This window comes from Caenorhabditis elegans, chromosome III, assembly GCF_000002985.6.
Source record: "Caenorhabditis elegans chromosome III".
Taxonomy (NCBI): Eukaryota; Metazoa; Nematoda; class Chromadorea; order Rhabditida; family Rhabditidae; genus Caenorhabditis; species Caenorhabditis elegans.
Window position 1 is genome coordinate 4,855,191 of NC_003281.10, and position 12,355 is coordinate 4,867,545.

Genomic DNA, 12,355 nt, shown 5'->3' on the forward strand with positions numbered 1-12,355 from the left:
TCGAATTAATACATTCACGTAAAGAATTTCGTGGACTATTATTTTATCGCATCCAAATGATTTATTCCCTATTGTTCGAAACTTCCAAATTGATCATTTTTAAACACGCCTCATTAAATTGAAAGTCGTACTTTTAGTCTCGAACATGAAGTAAGTTATTTTCTGTGTTCTAAATTCAAAGTGCATTCCAAAAGGACATTTGATGAGTTTTCACGAAAACCGTAATTTTTACAATTTCCTTTCAGTTTTGAAGATGTTCGATTTCTTTCCTCTGTTGGCGTCATTACTACATTTGCTTTGCTGCTTCACTTTATCGAGATTCTTGCCATCAATGGAGTTCCATCTAGACCGATAGCAGTCTTCATATCATTATCCCTGTATATTGTACTGTTTCAGTATTTTAACTTATCGATTACGTACTATTTTCAGTGGTTCACTGTTTTCGGTCAATGGGTGACACGTGCTCGACGAGCAATTTTCAACGAACGCAATCTCCTAGTCACTTATCAACCAAGAGCCCTCACCCATGGACATCTCTTTGTGGTATTTGCATGATTCAACGAAGTTTTAGTCTTAAGATTCATGATTTCAGCCAGATCCGCCGACGCCTTGTCGTCTGTCCATTACACCATGTGAATCGGGAAGTGACACGGAGTTCAAGAATGCACGGGATGCTCATTACAAAGATGAATTTCATAGAGCGATTAAAATGGCAAACGAACGACTAGTAATTCGACAAGAGGTTCAAATATTATTTATTTACATTTTTAATACTGGAAATGCTTTCAGAGTACCCAAATCATGAGAATGGAATTCAATACTGATACAAGCTCGCCACCAACATCTCCGGACAAGTCAGAAAAATCACCCGAATTCTTCTAAGATTGACTTCAATAAAATTATTATTTTTCGTTTTGTTGTTAGATATACCATTTTAAACAGTTTCGGTCTGAAAATATCGGAATGTTGGTCTTCTTCTTTCATTCTTATTTACTATTTCAGGCGAGAAATCATGCACCAAAATAACGGAGATTATCGGGTAAATAATAATAAATGTTTACTAAAAGCTACAGTACTTTTGCATCCTTCAAGGGAGGTGCATTCATGCGGAAGAGTCTCGCAGCGAAAACGCGATAGCGCTTACTGTAGAATTTCAGTTTGGAAGATTCGAGTTTTTTGGGCCTCCATTTTTCCTTCTTTTATTGAATTTTCTCAGTTTCTTCGGCAAGGTTCATTAAGTACAGTTAGCCATCAATTTTTCTATTATTATGTTCATTCTGAATGAATGCACACGCTTTCGAAAAGAGATAAGAACATTTATTTCAATTACTCTGCAGGAAGGTAGAATCAATGCAAGTGAAAGCGCGCGAAACATGTGTTTTCAAAATCTATGACGAAATCTCTATGTTCTAGGTGTGGAAACCCGCAGTTTCTTTTAAACAAAAGTTAATATTGTTGTTTTATTAACACCCCCTTTGAAATTTAACTCGGTCTACCCATTTTCCTACACGACTTTGCTTCTTTTTGTTAATTTTTCTGATTTTTTAGCATTCAAGAGAGCCAGTTAACATTTTTAAAACTATTTGGTATCTATAGTTTTTTCCAAACAAATATTCTCATCGTGTAAAAAATTTTCTCATTGAATTCTAAAGCTTTGATGTTTTTCAGGTCAGAGGATCTCGTCCATCGAGAAGTTCTGAGCACGCCGGCCCTTCTCTCCACTGCAAGAAGCCCGAAGGTTCCATTAGAGATACTCTTCGACTGTCTGGCAGCTTCAAAATCTACAAAGAGCCTATGCCGGAACTGGTATGTGACATACACTTGGAAAAGCTTGCGGAAAACATCCAAAAGTATTCGAAAATCGAAGAAAGGAAATACAGAGAAAACGATATGCATGTGAATGACGATTCACATAGTTCCGATAGTAGACCCACATCGGATAATGAAGTTAGCTCGAGCTCTGACAGAAATAACGATGAACCAAGTGTGCGGAGAAAGAGAAAATCCGTCGAGAATATGTGTCATGAACGAGAGCACCACGGGGATCATTTACAGATGCAAGTAGCTTCAGTGATTGCATCGAACCTGGGACCCATGGTGGAGATTGTGGAAAAGAAGCTCTTGCAACACAAAAATGCGGAAAAACTTTTGGTAAGCAACTGGAGTAAACTTGATTACTGAATATTTCTTTTTCAGAACGATGGCCGGGAAGTTTTCATTAAAACGTTGGAGGAACATAATCAGAAAAAAGGTATTGTGATAATAATAACATTTATTTGTCTCTGTAATAGCTATAGTGGGTGTCAGATGCTTTACATATTTTTGATTAATTTCTTTAAAGGCTCATTGTAGGGAGACACTTTTATTTTGATGATAGGAACTTTTCACAGCACATGTGCCTTCCATGTAGCTTTAAAAAATATGTTTCCACTGATATATAATCTTCCGCACTTTTTTATCTAAAAATAATTTCAGAAAAGGTTGAAAGAAAGGCGAAGCTCGTAGCAATACCACCAATGAAAGCTAGAAACAGGAGGTCTTCACGCAATAGCTTGGTGTACATAGATGGTCCTTCTACTTCTGAAAGTCATTCTTCAATGGTTCAACAAGTTCCCATCATCGACAACATTCCCGAAGTGCTCGAAAATGAGACAGCTGTCTGTTCCATTTCTAGTGAAGCAGATCATAATTCGAGAGGAATCAAAGATAATCAAGAATTTGCAATTGAAATCAGTGGGGAAGTGTCTCGAACCGACGACATTTGTGATGACTTTGCCGTGTTCCTCAAAAAATGCACAGTACTATTGACGAAATTTATTGACTCCTACTATGATTTCCGTTCAACTATGAAACTTAAGCCAGAAGATGCCATTGAGCACTGGAGTGCTGAACGTTTGACCAAAGAGGAACACGCCGCGAGGGTCACAAGATTTGATGTGGCGATCGCTAGAGCGACACGTGTGCAGTATAACATCGATATCAAGCTTCTAACAAAGCAAAGTTTTGTGTTTGACGATGATCGTGAAGCTGCCATTAATAAGAGGCTCGCCCGAATCGAGCGTTTTGTGAACGAACAACATGAAGAAATCAATTGGTTTTGTTTTTCAAATTTTTCACTCATGGATATTGGAGAAACGAAGGATAGATATTGTCTCGGCGATTTTTATGACAAGGTATTACAACTTTTAAAATGTAAAATGGCCACGAAATACTGAATTTGATAACGAGACTGTTTCAAAAATTAATTTTTTTTTTTTTGAAGTCTTGTTGTAAAATTCGGTTTTTAGGGTCATTTTAACTATTGAAACAACACAAAAGTTTGATATATAATGTGTATTTTTTTCGCAGGCTATCAGTATGATTCCAAAAGTGAAAGATGTCCCGAGTGTGGTGCAACTGGCGAAAGAGTGTAAGATGTGGTCCGCATTTGAACGAATTCTCAAGCAATACAATTTTGAGCCGCTGAAAGTTTTTGAAGAATTGCAAAAAATGCTTGAAAAGGTACATTTCAGTTGTTCTGTTCGAATTTAAATGTTTACATAAAATTAATTTTCAGGATTATTTTCTACCGAAAGGTAAGATCTTCTGCCAATTCTTGCTCAATGTCGCCCAACTGTTTTCCTATGATGTCGTTAAGAATGAATGGTCTTGCATCAAACAAATCGACGGGACGTTGTTTTCGGGAGTCCCATTTGATCGCGATGGAAGTGAGTTGGCTGAAAATTATTGAAAAAAAATTAGAAAATTACATTTTTCATCTGAAAAATTGGAAAGTTAGTCTGAAATTCTGAAATATCACAAAAGAAATGCGAAAACGATAAATTTAAAAAAAATTAAAAATCCAAATTAAAAAAAAAACCGAAAACTTCAGATAATCATAATAATCTATGTATTTTTCAGATCTACTCCCCACTTCTCAAAATTCGCCGACCGAATGCTCTTCTTGATTGTGTCATTTTTCTCATTTTTCCATGTAACACATCTAATCATTTCATTTTCATCTTACCATTTTCATATTTTAAACTTGCTGCACAATACATTTTTCCTTTTAAAAATCGTTTTTTTTTTCAGTCTTTTTTGGTTTGAAGCCAACAGTTATTTATTTACTTTTAAACAATTATTTCAAGTGTAATTGTTTTGCTTTTCAGGATCAATGGAGCATCGTGAATATGTTAAGAACAACATGCCATTGATCGGAATTGGCACGTGGCAGGTATTGACTTCGAATAAATCAATTTTTTGACTAAAAAATAAATTTAAGGTTCAAAAAGAAGAAATTCTTCGTCAAGTGATTGATGCAGGTTTCAAAGAAGGATATCGATTCATTGATACGGCACAAGTCTATAACAATGAAGCTAAAATTGGTAGAATCTTGGAAAAATTGCTTCCAGCAAATGGGTTGAAGAGGTAGGTTTTAAAAAATTTATAATTGTTTCTAAATCTTTTTTTAATCCTGCGAGAAAAAACTGGTTTTGGTGTTTCTTTGATTTGAAACCCATTTTCTCTAATTTTCAGCAAATTGTTTCGCTAAAAATGTTTAAATTGAAAAATGAAAAAAAATTCGACAAATTATATTCTAAACCAATAATCAAAGCAAACATTTAAAAAAATTTAAACTAGGTTATTCATTCAATATTATGTAATTCAAATATAGTTCAGCCACTTTTAATCTACAAAATTGAGAAATAATTTTTAAAAATTCAATAAAACCACAGAGCCACCAATTGAAGCTATCTTTTTTTCAGAGAAGACATCTGGATCACGTCAAAGTTAGCCCCATCTAATGCTGGCGTTAAGAAAGCTCGGGAAAGCATTGAGGAGTCACTGAGCAATCTTAAAGTCGAATATTTGGATCTTTTGCTCATTCACTGGCCTGGAAGTTCCCTGAAAAGCGAAAATCCGGCAAACAAGAAACTGAGAGTGGAAAGTTGGAACGTTATGTGTGAAATGATGGCTGAAGGAAAATTGCGTTCAGTTGGGGTCTCTAATTTTGAGATTTGTCATTTGGAAGAATTGAAAAAAGATTCTAATGTTGTCCCAGCAGTCAATCAAGTTGAGTATCATCCTCATTTCCATCAGGACGATCTGGTCAAATACTGTAACGAAAATAACATTCATTTCCAGGTGGGATTTTTCTAAATCTCGCTCTCTTGAAGTTTTTTTCAGGCGTACAGTAGCCTTGGCAGCCCAACATATCGTAAACAATTATCCGAAGAACCTCTGATCAAAGAACTTGCTCAAAAGTACAATGTCGAGATTCCTGTGCTCCTTCTTGGATTTGCTTATTGCCAGGGAATTAGCGTACTTCCGAGAACTACAAATCCAGAGCATGTTGCTACCAATTTTAAAGTTACTAAGCTGGCGGTCTGTTTCTAGATGGTTTTTAGTCCTAATGTCTAAAATTGGGATTTACAGATTACTCAAGAAGACATCGATCGTTTATTGGCTTTGACTGTCGAACACAAAACTTGCTGGGATCCTCGCGTAGTGGTTTGATTTCCAAAATCATTTATCATTATAAATTTAAAGCTACAAATAATCCTCTATATTCTAAATAGATGTATAAATTTTAAATGCCGAGTTATTATTTCTTGTTGTTGAAAGATCTCGTGATTGAGTCGTATATGGAAATTTTGAGCTGTCATCGAATATTTAATCTTCTTTCTTCGCTTTCGCGCCTTTTTTCTCCTTCTGCTCATTGTACAAATTGAGAAGATCGAATGCAAGAACACAGTTCTCTTCACTGAACACAAATGGAACAGCACGACGACTATCGTTGACTAGTGGACGACGAGCGATTTCCTTTGCGTCCCTAGAAATTACAGATTGGTTGAAAATTAAAATAAAGCTTAAATCTTACTTGAATACACAAATAGTTGGTAACTGTCGTGACATTGGATGAGCATTCACACGGAACCGCTCGCCTTCTTTTGCCCATCTTCCAATATCCAATTTCCCAAACTTCATGTTTGGAAGTGTGAACTTTTGACTCAATTCCGCAAAAACGGGTGAAGTATGTCTGCATTCTGGGCTCCATGTTGTGAAGAATTGAATAACCCAGATGGTATTTCGATTTCTGGTAAGTTCTTCGAAAAGCTGTTCACCTTGGAAATATGTCACTTGCTCTGGACCGTTGTACACGGGTTCAGGGAAAAGAACAGTAACGACTGAAAATTTTAATAATTATTAAGGAGATCGAGAGAAAAACTCACTTAAGCAGGCTAAAATATAGATGATTCCAGGCAGAATATCGGCACGAATGAAAAGGAACATGCCGGCGATCTTTGAGAATAAAAATATATTGTTGACGTAGTGCATCCAATTCGTCGCTTTTCGTCCTTTCCATGCCAGAATTATCAGAAGAAACATGAGAATCTCACGCTCGCGCTGAAATTTCAGTGTTCAGTTGCTTCAAAAAAAAAATAAATTCTTAATCTAACCGAATCAATCTCGCATTGCTCATTTCCTTCAACTGCAAACACATAATCACATAAAGATGTTGATCGAATCACTGGGAACGCCAGCGCTAAAAGAGTGTTGAAGAAGTGAAAAGCGGTCAGTGCTCGACGAACTTCATCGAGACGAGGTATCAGCATTCTGTTGTCTGCATAATAAAATTATAGAAAAATCAATAATTCGAGTGTTTAAAAGTATGTTGAACAGGTTGGAATAGTTTTAGCTAAAAAGTGTAATTTTAATCTTGACAATTATGTAAAATTTAAATTTAATTTTTCTTCTACCGATTTTATGAGAAAGTAATAAAGTATAAAAGTATAAAATGTTCACTGGAACATGAAACTTGTCGCCGGAGAGCAAAAAGAAAACCGAAAAATGTTCTCGTTGCTCCGATGGCCGAGCTTCCAAACAACTATTCATTTCTAGGCCACTGAAACAAAATGTTAAAAGTTTCAAACTAAACTACGTTTTCTTAATTTTTATTGTTATATTATAAGTAGACGAATACCGACTTTCAAATAGCATAAAGCTTTTCTGTTGAAAATCGTTTTTCTAGGGCCTGAATGAGTAATGAAAGTATTTGAAATGGAGTTGGAAGAGTTTTTATACTTTCTAGGCCAGGAGATGTTTCTGTTATTTTTCGGGATTTAAACATTTATTTAATTACTTTTAAATACTAATTTATAATTAAATTTTTTGTTCAGAATGCTGGGTTCAAGTCGAAACATTTTCCGACGCCTAGCTACATCGTCTCGAGTTCTTTCCAATGCGAACAAAAAGACAGTAGAAGATATGACGCAAGAGATGTTGCAAGTAAATCTCTGAGTAAATATATTAAAGGCAAAAGAAAATTTCAGATGCCAGTCTCAAGAGTTCCTCCAACTATTCAACGATTCGCGACATCTCTAAAAATGAAATTCAAGTCCGACGGTCTTGATCAATCAGTGAAATCTATTCTTGACCGCGCATCAGCTCAACTTTATTACAATTGTGCAGATAATTATGATTTCGCAAAGCTCTGTGAGGCATTTGGACTTGGAGATTATATGTCTTCGTGGTAAGCTTTCACCTTTAGTTTTTTAACCATTATTACTCCAAAACTTCAGGTACAAGTTGACACTAATGCATACATGGATGGTATTGATGAGACTTCATTCAGAATTTGATGGAAAAGCATACATGAGATTACAGCGAGGTCTTTTATCAACAATGTGGCTGGATATTGATAATAGGTAAAAAAATAAATTTCAGAGAATACTTTGAATATATATTTTCAGGCTAGGAATTGTGAGCAAAGAGTTGAATCAAATTATGACGGGGCAAAATGATATGAAGCACATGCACGGATTACATTTGCAGACGTTTTTCGAATATGACGAGGTTTGCTTAAACACACAATGCGGAAAATTCGTTTACAAAAAGCTATTCTAGGGATTCCTCCACGATGACCGTGTTCTTGCTGGTGCCATTTGGAGATGCTTATACATGAATCGAGAAGTTGATCCAATTCATTTGCTGAAAGTTGTGACATATATGAGATCTACAGTTGCTTGGTTGGAAACACAGGATACGAATCAAATTCTTGTTGAAGGAATTTCCGAATGGAAACAACTCCGGCCCTCCACTTGATTTTTTCCTTTTATTTCAGTCTTCAACAGTTTTATTTAGTTTTTAGATTCGATGTTTTTTACTCCGTTCATTTTTTTCCTCTCATTGTTTATACGCGTGTTTCTCTCCACTCTTTCCCTCGAAATTTTTGCAATAAATATCTGAATTTCAGATCCATCAAAAATGGCAGCAAAGCGGCCTCCAGCCTCGACTCTGAAGTGGTGTCAACAGGAAATGGGACCAATTTGTGAAGGAATCGGGATGGTCGTGAGAAGTCAAATTGGGTATGATGGACGGAGAATTGAGAAACAGATAAGACGAAAAGCATTGCAGACGGTTGTTATGGGAGGACAAGATGTTGACCCATTGAAGGTATGATTTAAATTTTCGAAATTTTGATTATTCTTTGAAAAATGATATACTTACTCCAAAATGTGTATTTTGAGTATTTATAAATATATACACTGAACCAAAAAGATAAAATTTTAATTTTCAATGATTTTCTTTTTATTCTGTTTTTCAACATTTCCCTAATTTCCATATTTCAGGAACCAAACAAAACCAATGCTCCACTGCTTTCCCCAACTCTTCCTTCAACAAACGAAGCTCTGCAAAGAGCAAGAGTGGTTGCTGCTGGAATTGAAACATTCGCCAAACTGATGTCTCAAGGCACTTATCCTGGATCAGCTGGCTTCACTGTTTCGGAAACAGGCGAGAGAAAATATATGAAACAAACGTCTCCAGTTCAATCGAATATCGTTGCGAATCTAATGGCAACTGCTGACAAATTGAGCAAAGGAGTTATTTCTCTGGCACCATTTCCCCTTCCTACAATCACTAAGCTAGGAACATGGGTGATTGCAAATCCCACAGCACAACTGCCGATTCCACCACAGCTCAAATCTGCTATCCCAGCAATAGGACAGATTGAAACTTTGATTCAGTCTATTTTGGGAGTTCAAGGACCAGTCAGTTCTGTTTCTAGAGCTCCACGAAAGTTAAAGTTAGAAGGTGTAACTGATCAAGTTGTGTTGGAACCTGAAACAATACACGGTAATTTTCAGAAATATTCAATCTTATAACCTTATTTATTTATAGCAACTGTCGATGTTGAACCAATTGACAAAACATTAACAAAAGAAGAAGCAGAATTTCTCATCAAAGCAGCAAGATCTGTTGATGACGACAACGCTGAGACAGCAATCTTTGGAACTCAGAAGGCAAAACCAAAAGTCTACCGACCAGAGCTTCCAAAAAACTTTGAAGTTAATCTAGAAATGGGAAATGTACATACATTGACACGAAGTAATGAGAGCTCAGTGCCAGCAACTCGTATCGGAAGACTTGCTACTTTTGGTCAATTAGCATTCGGTCTTCTAGGTGGAGCAACAGCAGAAGTCACTAGAAGAACATTTGGAATTGGAAAGAGGTTACAAGAAGAAGGAATTCCAAAGAATCCATTCCTTTCAGAAGCCAATGCTGATCGTATTGTTGCCACATTGTGCAGGGTAAGTTTCTTTAAATGGGATAAGAACTTTTGGTTATTTTCTTAAATAGAATTTAAATGACTCCAAAACGGCCGTATTGTTGAGTTTGGCAATTTTTTGATTTTCTTGTCGAAATTTTGGCCTGCCATAAAATTTTTTGGTTTTTTTTTTGGAAATATTTGAGAAGTATAGTTGAGGAAAAAAAAACAAAAAAGATATAAATTATCTCAAAATAAAACAATTTCAGGTTCGTGGAGCTGCTCTTAAACTAGGACAAATGCTCTCAATTCAAGACTCATCTACAGTACCCCCAGCACTTCTTCAAATCTTCGAACGAGTTCGTCAATCAGCTGATTTTATGCCAATTAAGCAGGTTCATCGTCAAATGAAAGACGCTTTTGGTGATGATTGGAGAGAGAAATTCGAACATTTTGATGACAAACCATTTGCATGTGCTTCAATTGGTCAAGTACACAAAGCAGTCTTGAAAGATGGGCGAAATGTTGCTGTAAAAGTACAGTATCCCGGAGTAGCTGAAGGAATTGATTCGGATATCGATAATCTTGTGTCTGTGCTCTCGGTTGGAGGTATTTTCCCGAAAGGAATGTTTCTTGATGCTTTTGTTGGAGTTGCAAGACGAGAATTGAAACAAGAATGTGATTATGAGAGAGAAGCTCGAGCAATGAAAAAGTTTCGTGAATTAATTGCGGATTGGCAGGATGTATATGTTCCTGAAGTTATAGATGAATTATCATCTTCAAGAGTTCTCACAACAGAATTAGTTTACGGAAAGCCAGTTGATGCATGTGTAGAAGAACCACAAGTTGTTAGAGATTACATTGCTGGAAAGTTTATTGAACTTTGTCTTAAAGAGGTAGAATATATATTTTTAAGTTAAACATTTATTTGAATAATTGATTTTCAGATTTTCCTGTGGCGATTCATGCAAACCGATCCTAATTGGTCCAACTTTTTCCTCGGGAAACATCCGAAAACCGGCGAGCCTCGTCTTGTACTTCTCGATTTTGGAGCATCTAGAGCATACGGAAAGAAGTTTGTTGATATCTACATGAATATCATCAAATCGGCTTATGATGGTGATAAGAAAAAAATTATTGAGTAAGTTTTTATTTATTCATGTTAAGAAACCGATAGAAATTTGTTTAATTTTAATCGAAATGGCAAAAAAACAATCCAATTTCATAAGGAGACTCCTCCAAAACCGGACAAAATTTTTTTTAATGGCGATCAAAATTTTGATTAAAAAAACCAAAATTTACTAAAATTTGAAATGTTATTAAAGCATCCCTTTTTCTTGCTAGTTTTGGTCGTTTATCTTAAATTAATTCATTTATTTAAGTACATTTCGAGTCGAAAAGAATTCAAAAATTATAAAAATTGAGTGCATATCACATTAAAGTGTTAGAATGTATTTAAATCAACGAATTATATTAAGATAAACGATTAAAAATGTGTAATAAAGGAATATAATTTGATAAAAACTACATTCCAGTTGCTGGCGAAAAGAAAAAAATTGAAAAATTTCAGATTTTAGTCAATTTCGACTTATTTTCGAAACATTGATGAACATTTTTGTAAATTTTCTGGAGAAGTCTCATTATGAAATTCACTTATTTCGTGCGATTTTGAGTCTATTTCAGGAAAGAACAGAAAATAAAAGTTTTCATGAAAAACCTGTTCACTCATCTTTTCAAACAATAATTAATTTCAGATATTCTCGTGAAATCGGTTTTCTAACTGGATATGAAACATCAGTAATGGAAGATGCCCACGTTGAATCTGTAATGATTATGGGTGAAACTCTTGCAAGTAATCATCCATATAACTTTGCTAATCAGGATGTGACAATGAGAATTCAAAAGTTAATACCAGTAATGTTGGAGCATAGGTAAATGGATTAATTCTGACTTCCGTTTGAAAATTTCTCGTTTCAGACTAACGTCCCCACCAGAAGAAATCTATTCACTTCATCGAAAGTTATCCGGTTGCTACCTTCTTGCCGCAAAACTCAAAGCTACCGTATCCTGTGGAGGTCTTTTCCATGAAATTCATGAAAATTATGTGTTTGGAGAGGATGGCATAGATATTAATATTGATTGATTGTTTAGTTGTTATTTAGGCATTTCTTTATTGTTTTCAAACGGTAGTCTTCTTATAGAATGGGTGCTAATACAGAGTTTTTATTTTTTCAAATTGATTTATCTTATATATTTAATACAACAGTCTACAAGAGTAATCTGTTAACATATTTTGCTTTTCAAAGTTTGCTTTCCAATCGAAAACGTTGTTACGCTTCCGGATATGCTTCCGGATTTGTCTCCACACTTGCACACTAAAGAATGCAATATGTTGATCGAGTTTTTGCAGAGATGTCATTCAGAAAAACCAATTGGTATGAAATCATGTCTGGGTTCCCTTATAAATTAATATGTTATCTCAGGAAAAATGATAGGTAAATGCTCATACTGGGATGAAGCAGTGTGGCAGTGCACGAAGAAGGAACGCATCTGGAGACGGGACAACAATCCGGCTTACAAACGAAGAATCGTAGAGCTCAGAAGTCTGCCCGAAAAATATTGGACGCCGGCCCTTCATAAGCTTAAAGAGGATGGTGTGCTCATTGGAGGAGCCGATCAGAGTCAAGGATGTAAAATTTAGAATGTCTTGTTTTTGTCGATTTTAGCTATATGAAATCATTTTAAAATTATTTGTTTCAATCAGTTCTTTTTGTCATATGCTTCTCACTTTTCCAAGCAGGAGCTACCGTCGTCATTGGAACTATG

The 12,355-nt window shown here is 35.5% G+C and overlaps 7 protein-coding genes across 8 annotated transcripts; 6 read left to right on the forward strand and 1 right to left on the reverse strand.

Annotated features, from left to right (window-relative positions):
• Positions 1–77: 77 nt before the first annotated feature.
• On the forward strand, positions 78–911 carry C35D10.8 (PH domain-containing protein). The gene is made up of 5 exons (NM_065607.6): positions 78–150; positions 246–384; positions 430–543; positions 593–742; positions 790–911. The coding sequence occupies exons 1-5, from the start codon at positions 146–148 to the stop codon at positions 880–882; spliced, it is 501 nt and encodes a 166-aa protein (NP_498008.2). The 5' UTR covers positions 78–145; the 3' UTR covers positions 883–911.
• Positions 912–1,002: 91 nt separating this feature from the next.
• C35D10.7 (ULP_PROTEASE domain-containing protein) lies at positions 1,003–4,054 on the forward strand. 2 transcript variants are annotated; one of them, NM_065608.11, is made up of 7 exons: positions 1,003–1,039; positions 1,669–2,151; positions 2,197–2,251; positions 2,476–3,173; positions 3,349–3,501; positions 3,557–3,707; positions 3,901–4,042. In NM_065608.11, the coding sequence occupies exons 1-7, from the start codon at positions 1,013–1,015 to the stop codon at positions 3,945–3,947; spliced, it is 1,614 nt and encodes a 537-aa protein (NP_498009.3). In that variant the 5' UTR covers positions 1,003–1,012; the 3' UTR covers positions 3,948–4,042. The 2 variants fall into 2 exon arrangements, with proteins under 2 accessions (NP_498009.3, NP_001379777.1); NM_001393329.1 differs by lacking the exon at positions 1,003–1,039 and having other exon boundaries at positions 1,662–2,151; positions 3,901–4,054.
• A 94-nt stretch (positions 4,055–4,148) lies between these two features.
• Positions 4,149–5,582, forward strand: C35D10.6 (NADP-dependent oxidoreductase domain-containing protein). Its single transcript, NM_065610.6, has 5 exons — positions 4,149–4,213; positions 4,262–4,407; positions 4,746–5,124; positions 5,167–5,364; positions 5,416–5,582. Exons 1-5 carry the CDS (start codon positions 4,154–4,156, stop codon positions 5,494–5,496), a joined length of 864 nt encoding a protein of 287 aa, NP_498011.1. The 5' UTR covers positions 4,149–4,153; the 3' UTR covers positions 5,497–5,582.
• C35D10.10 (Thioredoxin-related transmembrane protein 2 homolog) lies at positions 5,493–6,604 on the reverse strand. The gene is made up of 4 exons (NM_065611.6): positions 6,441–6,604; positions 6,213–6,387; positions 5,861–6,167; positions 5,493–5,812 (listed from the first exon to the last, which is right to left on the reverse strand). Exons 1-4 carry the CDS (start codon positions 6,594–6,596, stop codon positions 5,653–5,655), a joined length of 798 nt encoding a protein of 265 aa, NP_498012.1. The 5' UTR covers positions 6,597–6,604; the 3' UTR covers positions 5,493–5,652.
• A 556-nt stretch (positions 6,605–7,160) lies between these two features.
• C35D10.5 (Ubiquinol-cytochrome c chaperone domain-containing protein) lies at positions 7,161–8,236 on the forward strand. Its single transcript, NM_065612.3, has 5 exons — positions 7,161–7,269; positions 7,314–7,513; positions 7,563–7,688; positions 7,734–7,836; positions 7,888–8,236. Exons 1-5 carry the CDS (start codon positions 7,162–7,164, stop codon positions 8,083–8,085), a joined length of 735 nt encoding a protein of 244 aa, NP_498013.2. The 5' UTR covers position 7,161; the 3' UTR covers positions 8,086–8,236.
• On the forward strand, positions 8,237–11,758 carry coq-8 (Atypical kinase coq-8, mitochondrial). The gene is made up of 7 exons (NM_065613.10): positions 8,237–8,436; positions 8,613–9,117; positions 9,163–9,572; positions 9,799–10,425; positions 10,477–10,670; positions 11,284–11,460; positions 11,507–11,758. The coding sequence occupies exons 1-7, from the start codon at positions 8,248–8,250 to the stop codon at positions 11,670–11,672; spliced, it is 2,268 nt and encodes a 755-aa protein (NP_498014.2). The 5' UTR covers positions 8,237–8,247; the 3' UTR covers positions 11,673–11,758.
• A 113-nt stretch (positions 11,759–11,871) lies between these two features.
• On the forward strand, positions 11,872–12,279 carry C35D10.17 (COX assembly mitochondrial protein 2 homolog). The gene is made up of 2 exons (NM_001393330.1): positions 11,872–11,964; positions 12,013–12,279. The coding sequence occupies exons 1-2, from the start codon at positions 11,874–11,876 to the stop codon at positions 12,228–12,230; spliced, it is 309 nt and encodes a 102-aa protein (NP_001379778.1). The 5' UTR covers positions 11,872–11,873; the 3' UTR covers positions 12,231–12,279.
• The last annotated feature ends 76 nt before the right edge of the window (positions 12,280–12,355 follow it).